This window comes from Panicum virgatum, chromosome 8N, assembly GCF_016808335.1.
Source record: "Panicum virgatum strain AP13 chromosome 8N, P.virgatum_v5, whole genome shotgun sequence".
Classification (NCBI taxonomy): Eukaryota; Viridiplantae; Streptophyta; class Magnoliopsida; order Poales; family Poaceae; genus Panicum; species Panicum virgatum.
In genome coordinates, this window is record NC_053152.1 from 32479269 (window position 1) to 32495602 (window position 16334).

At 50.9% G+C, this 16334-nt stretch overlaps 1 protein-coding gene across 1 annotated transcript; it reads left to right on the plus strand.

Moving 5' to 3' along the window:
* The first annotated feature begins 13183 nt into the window (after positions 1 to 13183).
* Positions 13184 to 14864, plus strand: LOC120684456 (berberine bridge enzyme-like Cyn d 4). Its single transcript, XM_039966315.1, has one exon. It carries the CDS (start codon positions 13184 to 13186, stop codon positions 14771 to 14773), a length of 1590 nt encoding a protein of 529 aa, XP_039822249.1. The 3' UTR covers positions 14774 to 14864.
* Positions 14865 to 16334: the final 1470 nt, after the last annotated feature.

Below are 16334 nucleotides of genomic sequence, written 5' to 3' on the forward strand. Positions count from 1 at the left end.
AGAGAGCCCCTTCGCTAAGGCAGTGAAGACCCTCGGTCACGAAGAGACGCGGAGTGAAGCGGCCCCACTGTCAGAATTCTGTACGGAATGTACAGCTGTAATTCCACTAATTTGTGTCGAGTGTTATAACATTACGATTCTGCCTAGAGAATATTCCAAGATGCTGGCGGTTAGGGGGTAGTGAGTGAATTTTGGTCAGAGAGTAGTTGAGTTTTTGGGCTATAAATACCCCCTTGTAACTGTGAAGGACACATTGAATACAGTGCAATTACTCTATTGCTTTGATTTTCGTGTTGCCTTTGTGCTAGTGTTTCCCTTTTTCGGGGCCTTGCCTCTCTTCGTTCGGGCTGTTGTGACCTCTTCGTCCCGAAGAGCGTCTTACACCAACAGTTTTGAAGAAACCAAACCCTGGTGCTTCGGAGGCTAACGCCTCGACCGACGCCCTTTCTACGAATGACAACACCCTCGACACTACAACCGGTGACAACACCGAAGACAACGGCGAAGATAGTGGGGTTGAAGACCTCGCTGACGGGGACTTCGAGGTCAATCTCCACGACCTCGGTATCTCCGCCGAAGACATCCAAACCATGAGGAGAATTGACACACACTTATCTGAGCATCTCCGCCAAGTACAACAAGCTCAGAAAACGCAAGCCAACACCTCAAATGCACCAGTGGCGACAAGAGCGAAGGGAAAAGGGCAAGAACTCACTGCCGAAGAGCTGGAGGAACAACTCAACAAGTTAAAAGAAGAAGAGCTTCACTGCAAGGCCATGCGGCAGTCACTTCAAGATCGTCTGATAATGATGAAGCCACTTCGCCAAGGCCCTAAGCCAGCACAGCAGGTACCTCAGCCACATAGGCTTCGCCAACAACCCATTCTCATCGAAGAAGAAAGATACTCAGACGAAGAGGAAGGCGAGTACAGGATGCCACATCAGCTTCGCCCACAACAGTTTTATCCACAGCAAGACCTCACCACGCCTCTCTCCGTGGAGTTCGAAGAGCTCCCGTGGCCACCACGCTTCAACCCCACCATTCTTCCACAGTTCGATGGGGAATCTGACCCAAAAGATTTCCTCCTCAAGTATGAAGCAGCCATCGAAGCATCCGGGGGTGGCGCGGCATGCAAAGTAAAAGAATTTGTCCTCTCGCTGAAGGGCCTCACTCAGCATTGGTACTCCAACCTCCCAGGTGGTCACATCCACACTTGGGACCAGTTCCGAAGAGAGCTCACAGCTGCTTTCAGAGCGCCGAAGCCAGAAGAGATCAATTCATGTGACTTTCACAATTTGAAGCAAGAAGGATCCACTCTGCAAGAATACTTGCATCGCCTCATCAGGCTTCGCGCGAGGGCTCTAGATCTGGCAGAAAAGACCATCATCGAAGCCGCCATCGTTGGCTTAAACCTTGGCCCATGCGGGGAATACCTCGAGCGCCGCAAGCCGAAGACCCTGAACCGGCTCTTTGAGATTATGCAAGAGTATTGCATCTCAGACAAGGGAAAACACCGGAGAATCGAAGAGATGAATGAGAAGAGGTCACGCAATCGCGACCGACCGAAGCCATATCAGGGCGAGCAAGAGAAGACCCCAAAGGCCGTGAACACGGTCTCTGGTGACGAAGCCCGCGACTCTCGGCCTCAGAACAACAGAGGAGGGAGGAGCTATCAAAACAATTCCAATCGGGGTCGGAGGGAAAACTCCAGCCGAAAGCAAAAAGTTCCCTACTGCTGCATACACGGCAGAGACAAAGGTTATTGGACGAGTGAGTGCCCCCTCGTCAAAGAGAAGAAAGAAGAGTTGGATTGAGCCATAAGCACCGAATAGCCGCAAGGCCCGCCACCGCAAATTCAGTGGCAGCCTTCGCATCAACCTCATTGGACTTCGGCATATCCCACCCTGTCACCATCCTTCCCAACTTTCCATTATAACCCCACATACACACCTCCAGCCCTCCCAGCGCCTTCGGCTCCCCAATTCCCGCAAATCCAAACCCCTTCGGGGCCACATCAAGGGTGGCGCCCACAACCCCAGCCACAAGCATCCAACTACCTCCCTCCACCGCCGAAGCTAGAACCCGGCACAATCCCGGAGAGCCAATGATCCGATCGGAGGTACGGTGAATGTCATCAACGCCATCTCCGGTGGATCAAATGAGCCAGTGCATGAGACGAAGCGTCAGAGGAAAGAATACCTCCGCACAGTCTCGCATGTCTGCGAAGGCAAACATTTCCGCACCACCTGGTCCCATGTCCCAATTACCTTCTCCGAAGCCGACCTTAGGCTTCAACACTACCTGCACAATGATCCCCTTGTTATTCAAGCAAACATTGGAAGAAATTCCATGCACTTCGCGGGAAACGACGTTGGTCGGATCCTCGTCGACAATGGGAGCTCCACGGATGTCCTCACCTGGCAATGCTTCTTGAAGATGGGATTCTCTGAGAAGAACCTGCACAAGTCTCAGCACCCACTTGTTGGCTTCGAGGGCAAAAGAATCGAAGCCCTCGGCAAAATAGAGCTGAATGTGACCTTCGGCAAAGGCGACACCCAGAGAACAGAGCCCATAACCTTCGATGTGATAGACATCGCCTACCCGTACAATACCATCTTCGGTCGCAACAATATCATCAAGTTCGCGGCAATCATTAGTCAAACCTACATATGCATGAAAATCCCAACAGCCGGAGGAGTCATCACGATCCTCGGCAACCAAGAAGAAGCGAGGAGATGCGAAGACAATGCAGCGTGCGCCATGAAAAATGTGCATGCCATCGAAGCCAATATCAATGATGTCGAAGAAGAGGAAGCGAAGCCACTCAGTTCTGAGCGAACCAAAAAAGAAGGGGTCACGCCGGCTGAACACACCAAAAAAGTTTTGCTCTACAAAGATGTACCAGATCGCGCAGTGACAATAGGCAGAGGCCTAGAAGAAGCCGAAGAGTCTAGGTTGATACAGTTTTTGAGAAACAACCAAGATGTCTTCGCATGGTCATCTTCAGACCTGCGAGGAGTCAGTCGGGAAGTTATGGAGCACGAGCTAAGAGTAGACCCAAAGGTTAAGCCACGTAAGCAGCGTCTTCGCACAATGTCCGAAGACCGCAAAAAAGCCGCACAAAGCGAAGTTCAAAAGTTACTTGATGCGGGTGTAATCTGCGAAGTGCACTACCCGGAGTGGCTAGCGAATGTAGTTATGGTCCCAAAGAAGAATGGAAATTGGAGAATGTGCATCGATTTCACCACCCTGAACAAGTTTTGCCCGAAGGATGAGTTTCCCTTGCCTCACATCGATACTTTGGTAGATACGGTGGCAGGGTCAGAGATGTTAAGCATGTTAGATTACTTTTCCGGTTATCATCAAATCTTCATGAAAAAGTCAGATGAGGAGAAGACCAGCTTTACCACGCCCTTTGGCACTTACTGCTATGTAAGAATGCCCGAGGGTCTTCGCAACGCAAGGTGCACGTTCAACAGAACTATCGAGCGGTACTTGACACTCAGCTGGACAGGAATATCTCCGCATACGTCGACGATGTCGTCGTGCGAAGCAAGAAACGCGAAGACCACATCGCGGACCTTCAAGAAACCTTCGCAAACATGGGCTCAAGCTGAACCCAGAAAAGTGTGTTTTCGGAGTCAGAAGGGGAAAGCTTCTGGGATGCATGATCACAGGAAGGGGCATCGAGGAAAATCCGGTAAAAATTGAAGCCATCAGAAGAATGCGACCGTCTTCGACCAAGAAGGAGGTGCAGAAGTTAACAAGCCGCCTGGCTTCGCTAAACAGATTCATTTCACGGTCTGTAGAGAAATCACTCCCTTTCTTCAAGGTGTTGAAGGGCTCGGAAAATTTTCACTAGGGTCCTGAGCAAGACAAAGCCTTCGAAGATTTGAAAAAGTACTTGGAAAACTTGGCGGTAATGACAAGCCCTTCGCCTGGAACAGAGCTCTTGTTATACATCGCAACTTCAAGCTCCGCGGTGTGTGCGGCATTAGTCAAAAAAAGAACGGTCAAAGGCACCTTGAAGCAGTTACCAATCTACTTCGTGTCCGAAGCCTTAAACAGATCGAAGTTGCTCTACTCTGAAACGGAGAAGATGGCCTATGCAGTGGTAATGGCAGCCAGGAAGCTTCGCCATTATTTCCAGAGTTTCAAGATCAAAGTCCCAACATCTTTCCCCCTTCGGGACATGTTTGAGAACAGAGAAGCCTCAGGAAGAATCGGAAAATGGGCAACGCTGTTGGCATCGCACACCATTGATTTTATCCCACAAAGCGCAATCAAGTCTCAAGTCTTGGCAGATTTCGTTGCTGACTGGACACCGTCTGCACCTTCACAGAACCCTCCGGTCATTAAAGTGATTTGGCAGTTGGAATGTGACGGAGCCTACTGCAAGAATGGTTCAGGCGCTTCGGCAATTCTCACAGCACCTTCGGGAACTCAACTCAAGTACGCAGCTAGGTTGGATTTCCCAGGGTGTACAAACAATGTCGCAGAATACGAAGGTTTGCTTCTAGGCCTTCGCAAGGCAAGAGCACTTGGCGCGAGGAGGTTGTCTATCAAATCCGACTCTGAACTCATCACAAACCACATTGTCAAGATATACAGAGCACTCAATCCAGAGTTAGCGAAGTATCTGGCAGCCGTCCGCAGCATGGAAAAATATTTTTTGGGTTTCAGTGTGCGAAGTTTCCCCAGAATACATAACAAACAGGCAGATGTCCTGGCGAAGGCAGCATCAGAGAATGACCCATTGCCTCCGGATGTGTTTTTTGAAACTGTCAAGAGCGGTTCGGTAAATTGCACCGAAGAGCCAGCAAAATTTGTCAATGCTATTTCAAGCGAAGACTGGAGGTCTAAAATTATGGCTTACCTACGGGGACATTTTGTATCGGAGGATGAGAAAGAGGAAAATCAACTTGCCCTTCGAGCGTGAAGCTACTCAATAGTCAATGACACATTGTATCGAGGAGGTGTCTGTGTACCGTTGTTGAAATGCATCTCGCAAGTCGAAGGCAGGCAGCTGCTACAAGAAATTCACGCATGAATGTGCTCTTCGCACATCGGGATGAGAGCTCTGGTGGGAAAAGCTTTCCGCGAAGGGTTTTATTGGCCTTCGGCCGTGGTGGACGCCCATGAAATCGTGCGCACCTACACAAATTGTTAGAAGCATGCCCATTACAGCAAGCTCCCACCCAAAGAAATCCATCTCGTACCCCCGGTCTGGCCCCTCGCTCGATGGGGCATCGATATTGTGGGACCTCTGCCAACAACGCCAGGCAACTTCAAGTACACAGCAGTCACGGTATAGTACTTCTCAAAGTGTATCGATGGTAAGGCTCTTCGCTACATCATGACCGCCACCCTGCAGAAGTTCTTCTGGCAGAATATTGTATGCCGCTTTGGCGTACCCAAAGAAGTCACAGTAGACAACGACAAACAATTTAATTGCACAACATTCAGAGAGTTCTGTCAACAATTGGGCACCAAGCTGTGCTTCGTCTCAGTGTACCACCCGCAGTCAAATGGGGCGGTTGAAAGAGGAAATAGAATTATCTTCTCCGGAATAAAAAAGAACATCACAGAGCAGCCGAAGGGTAAGTGGATCGATGAGCTGCCAAAAGTAATCTGGTCTCATAATACAACAGAGTCAAGGGCTACAAAGTTTACTCCTTTCAAACTCCTCTATGACGAAGAGGCCATGACCCCAGAAGAACTTCGCCACGGGTCTTACAGGACCAAATCAACTGACGAAGACATCAAGCCAACAATCAATATGATCTAAGCTATCAAGACCCAAGCGGCAATCAACCTTGGCAGGTACCAAGAGGAAACCCGAAGGTGGCGCAACAAGAAAGTGAGACCTCGGAAAATCAAGGAGGGCGATCTCGTCCTTCGACGTATCCCGAAGAGCAAGCAGCAATGGAAAATGCACAGCAAATGGGAAGGACCATTCTTGGTCGCTCTGAAGACAAGACCTGAAGCCCGCAGGCTTCGCACACTTGAAGGCGTCGAAGAGCCATACTCCTAGAACAAAGACATGCTCCAGCGCTACTATGTTTAGTATCCTGTTGTTTTTCTTCTTTCTGTAATAAATTGTAATATTCGGTTGGTTTGAACAATGTATCCACGTGCCCGTACTCTTTTCCTCATAGGGAAAGCCTTCGCTCAATCGCTGTGATTGGTGAAGGTGTGAGGTTTTTAACGAGGCGGCAACCCCGTGTAACCCCTTGTGGAATATAAGCAAGGTCCCCATAAAAAGCTAGCATGTGAGAAAGCACCGAAGCATCTATCCCCCTTCGTCAAAGCGAGGGGGGGTCATCGACGCGGTATGCGTGGCTAACACTTCTAGAAATGAGTCCAGGGCTCGCGGAGCTCAACGGCCCGCAGCACCCTTGGGTCTCAGTTCTTAATTTTTCCTAGTTGGAAAAGACCTTCCGCACAGAGCGCCAAAGGCATTGAAAGTCCCTCTGCGCCAAGGAGCCGAGGGCATGGAAAGTCCTATCGTGCGAAAGCCGAAGGCCCAGGGCTTGCCTAAGTGTGCTAAAGAGCCAAAGGCCCCCTAGAAATAAAAGTCCCTCCACGCCAAAGAGCCAAGGGCACGAAGGCTAGGGCCACCTAAGCGAGCAAAAGTGCTGAATGTCCCTCCAAGAGCACAAAAGAGGGGGAGGGGTGGCGCTTCGCAAGTAAAACAAAATGCGCCCTCGAAGGGACAAACTAGGCATGGCTTTGCCAAAGTTGAAGTCCTACAATTTTTCTTTGAGACTAAATCCGCCCTCCAAGAACGCAGAAGGGGGGTGGCGCTTCGCAGTTAAAATACAATGCGCCCTCGGAGGACCGAAAAATTTACATAAATAAGGGTGGCGCTACAAAGATAGAATTTACACATAGGGGCTTCGTCCAGTGTTACACAGATTACGATCACATGAAAATTACACAGGGCCGTCGCCCATTCACTATAAAGTTACAGTAGATTCTTCCTCTTCGAATATAATGCGGTCCAATTCATCAATTACAATGCGGACCGCGATGTCTATTATCTCTTCGGCCATACTCCGGAGATATGCTTCGAACCTTTGCCTTGCAATAAATTATGCCTTCCATCATTCGCCTTGTACGAAGGCACCTTCTTCTTTATACATGAAGCAATAATCCCCGTGGAACTCTTCCACGGGCTCCGCCTTCGGCTCAAGCAGCCCAGCAGGCGGTGAATATGGAACATCATTATTTAACATTCGCTTGACTTCACGATGAATAAAACGATCGTGAAGAATCTCGCGATGCTTCTCCGCGTCATGCGTAAAATTGTCGAAAAAACGCTTTGATTGCTTGTTGCGCCAGTTATAAGCGTGCTCTTTGATCAACCAGAATTCAGCGAAGGTCAACCAGGGCCTGTTCGCATTAAACCTGCGCCACATAGCGCCAGAAATAACAATGTTTCCACGTCTCATCCACAAGGGCAGTATACCTTCGGTGATCCACGCAGGTTCCGACGCAGGGTCCTGCGCAGTCACCGAAGGCATTAAACAAAAGCTATAATTACATTTCACCAAAGTTACATCATCCAAAACAGCTCACACCTCTCCAACATCTTCACCTAGAGCAGCGCCATCTTCGCCCTCGGCGTCTCCGTCACCTCCGGACGGGGACCTTCGCCAAAGATTCAGTGCTTCGGCAGCCCATTCCGTTGCTTTCTCTTGAAGCTAAACAAAACGAATATCAGCATGAAGTGGGAAGAGTCGAAGGCAGCAACAAGCAAAGAACGGGCCTACCTGAGCCTTCATACGGTCGCCCTCGTGCGCCACCAGCTCCCGCCCTCTTTCTTGAAAGAATGAGGCCATGAAATTCTTGGCAATGTTGCGAGGAAGAGCTGGCAGCGTCTCCGGCTTCACCTCTTTAGTGGAAGGCCACTTCACGCCGGGATCACGAAGAGTGCGGAGTCTCGACTTGGACACAGAGGCTTCGCCTCCCCCGGGGCTTCGAGAAGAGAGCACACCACGGTGATGAGCGATCGTGCGGCAACACCGGCATTTAGCTCACCAAAGAACTGGCTGCCGTAGTCGGTCATGGCCACGCAGCAGCGCAGCCAGTGGAAGAGCTCGATGAGTTCAACAGAGCTCGCATCCACGCCAGCCAACGGTGGGGCTTCGATCCCGAAGTGCTCCAGAAGGCTGTGCACTTCACTCTGAAGACGGGTGGCTTCATTGACCACAGCCTGCCAAAAGGCCCTCACCAACTCTTCGGCCCGTTTCCGGCCCTCTTCAGCGGTCCTGGCAGCATCTTCGGCAGCCGTGGCCTTCCCACGCGCCTCATCAAGTTGTTTTATAGAGGTCTCCGCCCTGATGCGCACGGAAGCAAGTGACACTTCAAGATTTTTCTTTTCCTCCTGCATGGTGGAGACCATCTCTTCAAGCTCTGCAACCAGCGAAGAGGTCCCGGCCTCGGCCACCAACTGCCTCCGGGCACAGTGGGCAGCCACGAAGGATTTCAAAGCAAGGTCCTCCGCGCACTACAATGCATTGGCCACCCCGATGTTCATCAATCTCTTCTCCATCAGTGGGAAGCAGAAGGACCCGCCAGCCTCCACCAGAAATTCGCGTTCCCGGTCACGGCTCTCGAATCGGAGGCTGCCGACGATCTGGCCCCCAAAGAGTTTCGCTCCCGAAGCTCCAAGGGCCTCAGCCACCTCATTGGGGTCAGCATCGCTGATAAGGTAACTGTTGCTATCGCCCAAAGAGCCAGAGCTCATGCTCGACGAAGAGACAACGGCCCTTTCGGGAGCTTCACCCGACGGCCTGACCTCGACATTGTCGCCAGACACCGAAGAGGTCTCGGATTCTTCTCGGACATTGCCTTCAGCGGTACCGCCTGCAGTGGGCCCAACAGGGACCGTATGGGCCGGCCGCGACTCGACTTGGACGGGAGAGGCATTCTGCCGCTATAAATGCCCCTCTTGTAACTGTGAATGACACATTGAATACAATACAATTACTCTATTGCTTTGATTTTCGTGTTGCCTTTGTGCTAGTGTTTCCCTTTTTCGGGGCCTTGTCTCTCTTTGTTCGGGCTGTTGTGATCTCTTTGTCCCGAAGAGCGTCTTACACCAACAACTGCTAATCAGGTAAAGGTGCTACTACAGAGGATTTTTTACTGCTTCCTCGCAACTGAAATATGACTGTCTTCGTTCTCCCAAAACAGATCCAATGTGTGCCCTAAAACCAGCTGACGCCAAAGACTCTGTCAATATATAGTCCCTTCACGTGCTTTTTTGGTTTGCAGCTTCCCTGGAGCTTCCCCCCACAGGGCCTTCATCACGAGGAGATGCTGATGACTCATGAGTTAACTTACCAAGAACTCAACTTGACCTTGACCTTTTCAAATCTTCATGAACGTGGTAGAGTAGTATATATCCGTATAAATCAAGTTATTCTGACCCGATTAGTCCTTCTTTTAGCGCAAAATTAAAGCATCGAATCTCAAGATCTATCAGTCCGATCCTCTTGTTAACCGTGATCACGTTTAGTTTAACTATTTATTATCGGCGTCGGCGCTCTCAACTGATCTGATGCTGTCAACAACTGCGGATCTCAGAAGCACGATGACTTCAGAAGCACCTTAATGTTTCTTGCCCTGACTTCGGTATTAAATGGTGTCAACAAGATGAAATTATGGATTATTTGTTAAGCTGCATCGGCAGCATCCTATTCTATTTGTAGTTATTAAAGATTCTAGTAAAGGCACTGTTCATCAGTTGCTTTGACCATTTAATTGGCCACTTTGCCCGTTTAAACATCCATTTTGCTAATGGGATAAACAGCACACGACCGACTGTTTACCGTTTAGGGTTAGCATAATACTGGGTAAAGGACGAGCGAGGTCAAGTCTATGTCGATGCAAAATCAACTTGCAGAAAGTAATTTTGCTGGTCAACCTAACTGATGCGTGCCCATTGTTGACCACTAGCATTATTGTGCACGTTGCACAATTTGCAGAAAGTAATTTTGCCAGTCAACTTGTTAACTGATGCACTTACATTCACGATGTAAGGAACATGGCCCTATTAGGCCATTGTTTTGTGATTTTGGTGATCGATTGATAACGTAATCAATGGGACAAATGAGTTTGTCAAGTGAATCTATCTAGGTCCCAAGGATGAAGTAAAAAGCCCTAGCAAAGTAAAACATGAAGAAAGAACTCAAAGAAACGCAAAATTAGACGAGTTCTGCAGAAACAGTAGCACTGGTTAGACCGACACATAAGCTTCGGTGTAACCGGAGGGCACCGGATAGACCGACGCAGAAGCATCGGTGCATTGGACAGAGCACATGAAGACCAAGTCAAAAAATCTTAGTAGCACTGGTTAACCGATGGTGCCAAGATGAAGGCGACAGTGCATTCACCATACCATTACTCAGGGAGCATGTCAAGCGAGCGAGAGTGGACCCTTCAGCACCGGTTGAACTAACGGTGCATCAGTGCAAGGCATTGGTGTAATGCAACGTCACTGAGAAGAGCACTTGGAGACCGGTTAAACCGACACCATGGCATCAGTTTAACCGATGGCTGCCACGTTAGCAACAGACGCGCGTCAGATGGTAGGATAGGGTGACCGGTTTAACCGATGCCCTCCAAGCATAGGCATCGGTTAAACCGATGCTTGGCTGGTTTCTGCTAGCCGTTAGGCCAACCGCTCGATGGGCTTGGTGGCTATATATAGGTTCCTCCGGACATTTCAAGATTGCTGGAGTTTCAAGACATCACACCCACATCCAAGAACACCTCCTAGCCATCCAAGGGCGTAGTGATCGAATCTTTAGTCCTTAGCACAATTTTGTGAGTGTGCTAGGTTAGCTCTTATGTGACTGAGAGAGCAATGTGTTGTGCCTTGTGCTATGGTTCTAGAGTGAACCAACATTGTATCTCGGTGCGCCGCCCCCTTGGAGCATTGGTGGCTCGCCGGCAACGTCAACGACCCTCCAGCTTGGTGCGAAGAGGCGTCGACATCTTTGTGCAGGGGAGGTGGAGACCCCCACACTTCTTAGTTAAGCTCCTTAGTGGAAATCGGGATCAAGATGACCGTGGTGACTCGGTGTCCCCGAAAGAGACTTGATTGCCGAGAAACAATACTCTTTGTGAGTGCTTCAACAACGTGTATATATGTGTGCCTTTGTAGCTAACCGAATCACGGGATAAATCATCGTGTCGAGAGTTTGCTTCCTCTCATCCCGTCTTTATGTTTTCACATTTCACACTAGCAATCTTTGTGTGCCTTTACTTTCATAGAGTAGTATCTTGATAGGATTGGCTATAAGTTGCTAAACTCTTTTGGGGATGAGAGTTTCACACAAGAAGAACCGTAGTTGCACATTTAGCTAGCATTTTCTAGTTTAGATTTTGTGCAAACTAGTTGGAGCCATAGGTTAAGGTTTTTAGTTTGCCTAATTCACCCCTCTCCCTCTTAGGCTACGAGCATCCGATCACTCTCACACGATGAACATGGAACTTTGGCCCTGTTTGGATACTCTAACTTGGTTAGAAGTTAGAGTTAGTTTCTAGCTCATGACTAACCCAAAACTAATTCTAACCAAAGAGGTGTTTTGGATGCAAGAGTTAGAGTTAGATTAAATGCACTTTTCCAATCATTTGGTCTCTCTGCAGCAGGATTTTGGTGTGGCCAGCTTTGTGTGCCCTCCACCCAAGCTCCTCTCCCCCTCCCACGCATGCCAAAGCAGGGCAGTCGCCGCCGTGCTCGTCGCGGTCACCGATGCCTCGCTGGCCCGCTCGACGCCGAGCTCCGCTTCACGGGGTGGTGGCAGATCTTTGGGGCCGACGCAGGCGCTCGGAGCGGCGGCTGGTGGGCGAGCGCACGCGGCGGCCGGCGTGGCGCTTCGGCGGATCTTGGGCGGCGACGGGGGCGGCGGAGGGGTGTCGAGGGTTGGGGGGTGGCGCTGGCGGCGCACGGGATGGGGAGGGGTCGTGGGGTTGGGGGGAGGCGCTGGCGGCACGTGGGCACAATTGGATTTAGGGAGAAAAAAATGTGGGACCCACCACTCTAACCCAATCGGAGGGGTTAGTTTTGGAAGAAAATGGGGTGCGCACGGGGCGCATGCCAGGCCCCGTACGCCCCTTGCCGCGATGCCCTTCCCCTTCGATCGGACGGATGGCGCGCTGTGCTCGGCTTCCTCAGATATCGATCGGTTTCCCTCGGCCCTCGGTGACCTCGACTCGCTGAATTGAACAGCCAGCACTCTCGGCTCCGTTTCTTGCTCCCATCTTCTCCAATCGATCCCTGACGCTCCAATCCTCGGCGATGGCGGCGGTGGGAGGCTTCCCGGCATTGCCTCGCCTCCGACTCTGCGGCAGACTCCTCTCGGCCGGCCCAGCGTCTCGCATGGAGGGCTCCCCTCCACCTCACCCCCCGCTCCCACCGGTGCCCCCGCCAGCGCACCCGAGACCCCGCTGCCGGCTGCCGCCTCCACGCACGATCGCCTCCCTCCCGCCGTTATCAAGGACTGAGTGCTTCTTCATCTGAATTTGTTCTTTCTCTGCTTCAGAACCCGTGTTGTCCTCCTAATTATGTGAAGTCGATGTAGTGTCTTGCTGCTGGATTCAGTTTTGTTTCCAGCAAATCAAATGGTGTGCATGAACCTTGCTTGGTTGCTTCTTGGTTGCTTGCCACTTCGATGCCACCTTTCAGAGGAGAAGAATCCACGATAGCGCAGAATCGATGAGGGAGCCGAGGTCGCGAAGAAAAAAGGCGGAGCCGAGGCTGCCGATATGAGCCGAGCCGTATCTACGTCAGGAAAGGAGCCGTTCACTACACCATCCGTCCAATGCTGATGGGACGGCATCGCGGCAGGGTGCGCACGGGGCCTGGCGTGCGCCCGGGGCGTACCCCATTTTCTTCCATAGTTTTTTTTTGGGTTAGATACATCCTAATCTACTCTAACTTATTCTGTTTGGATATTTTTGTGTTAGATGAGCCCAAAGAATTCTAACTATAACTCTAACGCTGGTATCGGCCATTGTTAACTCTAACTTTGGGATCTACGACTCTTCACGAAGCAAAAAACTGTTTATAGTATTAGCTAGCACACTGTTTCACAGATTGTTTAAATTGCTGAGCAGTACACTACAAGGGATGCAACCAATAGCATCATCTAAATCCAAGCTTGTCCAAATGGCAGATTATTCCGAAACAATGGCGCTAGCTCTGGCCATCCTGTGCTGCTTCTTGTGCGGCAATGCCTTCCTCCCTTCATCCGCCTCCTCCGATTCCTTCCTCCAGTGCCTCTCGGCGACGTTGCCGACCGAGCTGGTGTACCAGCAGAGCTCGAGCGGCTTCACGTCCGTGCTGGAGTCCTCCGTCCAGAACCCCAAGTTCCTGACCAACACCACGGTGCGGCCGCTGTGCATCGTCACGGCGTCCGGCGTCCCCCACGTCCAGGCCGCCGTCCGCTGCGGCCGCGCCCACGGCGTGCGCCTCCGCGTGCGCAGCGGCGGGCACGAATACGAGGGTCTCTCCTACCGCTCCGTCCGGCCGGAGGTGTTCGCGGTGCTCGACCTCGCCAGGCTCCGCGGCGTGCGCGTCGTCCCCGGCGAGGCCAGCGCGTGGGTAGACGCCGGCACGACGCTCGGCGAGCTTTACTACGCCGTCGGCACGGCCAACCCGGGGTTCCTGTTCCCCGGCGGCGTGTGCGCGACGGTTGGCGTCAGCGGCTTCATCAGCGGCGGCGGCATCGGCCTGATGATGCGCAAGCACGGCGTCGGGGGCGATAACGTCCTCGACGCCCGGATCGTGAACGCCGACGGCGACGTCCTCGACCGCGCCGCCATGGGGGAGGACCTCTTCTGGGCCATCCGCGGCGGTGGCGGCGAGAGCTTTGGCGTCGTGGTGGCGTGGCGGCTGAAGCTCTCCAGGGTCCCGCCGACGGTGACGGTGGTCAACAACTTCCCGACCATGGAGCAGGGCGTCGCCGACCTCCTCGCCAAATGGGAGACGACCATCCTCGCCCCCTCCCTCCCGGCGGACCTCACCATCCGGGTCGTCCTGCAGGAGAGGCACGCCTTGTTCCAGACGCTCTACCTCGGCCGGTGCTCGGACCTTCTCCGCACGGTGGGCATCGTCTTCCCGGAGCTCGGCATGACGGCGGCCGACTGCAACGAGATGAGCTGGCTGCGCGCCATGGCGTTCCTCTACTTCGGCAATACCGGCACGCCGGCGGTCCTCAACCGGACCAACTCCCTGGGCACCTACTTCAAGAGCAAGTCCGACTACGTGCGCCGCGCCGTCGGCCGGGCCGGGTGGGAGGGCCTGTTCGAGCAGCAGCTCTCCCGGAACGGCAACATGCTCATGATCCTAGAGCCGCACGGCGGCGCGGTCGGCGGCGGCAACACGAACGCCACCTCGCCGCACCCGCACCGCCGGGGCGTGTTGTTCAACATCCAGTACGGGTCCATGTGGTGGGGCGAGGCCAACGGCACGGCGGCGGCGACGGCGCTCCGGTGGCTCGACGGCCTCTACGGGTTCCTGGGGCAGTACGCGACCAGCAACCCCAGGGAGGCCTTCGCCAACTACCGGGACCTGGACCTCGGCCAGAACGTCGTTGGCGGGGACGGCGTGTCGTCGTACTCGAGCGGGAGGGTGTGGGCTGAGAGGTACTTCATGGGGAACTACCGGCGGTTGGCGGCGGTGAAGGCGGCGGTGGATCCCAGCGACTACTTCAGGAATGAGCAGAGCATCCCACCACTCCCGAAGACTCATAATTAGGGCTTCGAATAACTCGAATCCCGGCCAAATCCATGCAGGATGAGCCAAGTATTCGGGTAGTCCATATTATTTTGCATTGATGGATGTCTTGTTCGTCGGCAGGTAATCTCATTTTGCAGTATTAGCCAGGTATGATTCAATTGGAGGAATCGACGGATGACTTATTATTGTGAATCTCAAACTTGAAATGTAAGTTTCTCTGAATCTGTGAGTCTTGTTTTTAATTTTGTTTGAACCATCGTGTTGTAATAATAAATAATGCAACACAATGAGATCACATATATGTATATTTTTATTATTTTTTATAAAATCACCATTCTAAATGTACTACTTACACTTCAAGAAATACGATGAATAAATTTCGTCATAGATCACTGAAAACCGTTATAAAACAATATATACGACAATCTCAAATTTTGTTATATACTGAGCGCACATTACACCATGTGACATTTTTAATAAAATCATCAGTTTAATCCATGAAGTTTTGAAAATATCACAAAATATCTCCGAGCCTCCGCAACCCAGCCCAATCACAATATCAATGACAAAAATAAACGTCACAAACAGTTGCCACATGGCTGCCTACGTGGACAATGACGTGGCTGCCTACGCAGATGCTAACATGGCTTCCTACGTGGATGATTACGTGGCTGCATACATAGATGGGGATGTGACCACATTTCTAGCCCACTAGATCTGCACAGCCCATAAAAAAATTTAGCCCACCATAGCCCACGAAACCCATTTCAGTATAATAGTTCTAGCACAAGATTAGCACAAAAACAGGGGTGTGAGTATGCGTGCGTTGTGAGTGTCTGAGTTGTACCGTGTAATCTAAAAAAAATTAGCACAAAAACCAATAATGATATATTTAATAATTTTGTACAAGTTCTGTAAACAGAAAAAGTCAATCAAATCCAATAAATCATGTACATATTTTGATCTAGTGACACATCTAGCATTACATTTTCAAACTTAGAAGCATAGAAAATATGGAGATAAAATATCATCTTTGTTCCTTGCATATGATCCTCAGTCTGAAAAGAGCATATTGTCAAAATGTCAAATAATTACAGTGGGCAATGTTTGCAATAAAGAGAATTGTTAATCAATGGACTAGTATCAAATTATAATGGCAAGTAATAGCTCTAAGTTACTAATAATGGAATTCAAAGTTATCAACTTTACATGAAAAAAGTTACTTTGACCGGATCATGTTAAAAAACCATGCATATCCATGGAAAATACAACAAACAAACGGCATTATCAGTGCTCATTCCAAGCTGTCCAAGACTTCTACCAACATCTAAAATGCATACCAGTGTACTAGCACAAGTGCAAAATGGAATTATTACTCGCCATAGAAAAGGAGTTCTAGTGATTTATTCTAAACATGTAAACAGGAAACACCAGAATAGCTACAACTGATTAGTACATAGGAAGCATATAAGCAACACTAAGGTAGTAGATTTCAGATTACATGGGACCACACTAGTGTTGGGGGAGCCACCTTCGGATAAAGGGCGAAGGCGCGGCGCCCCGTGAGCCCGAAGACCGA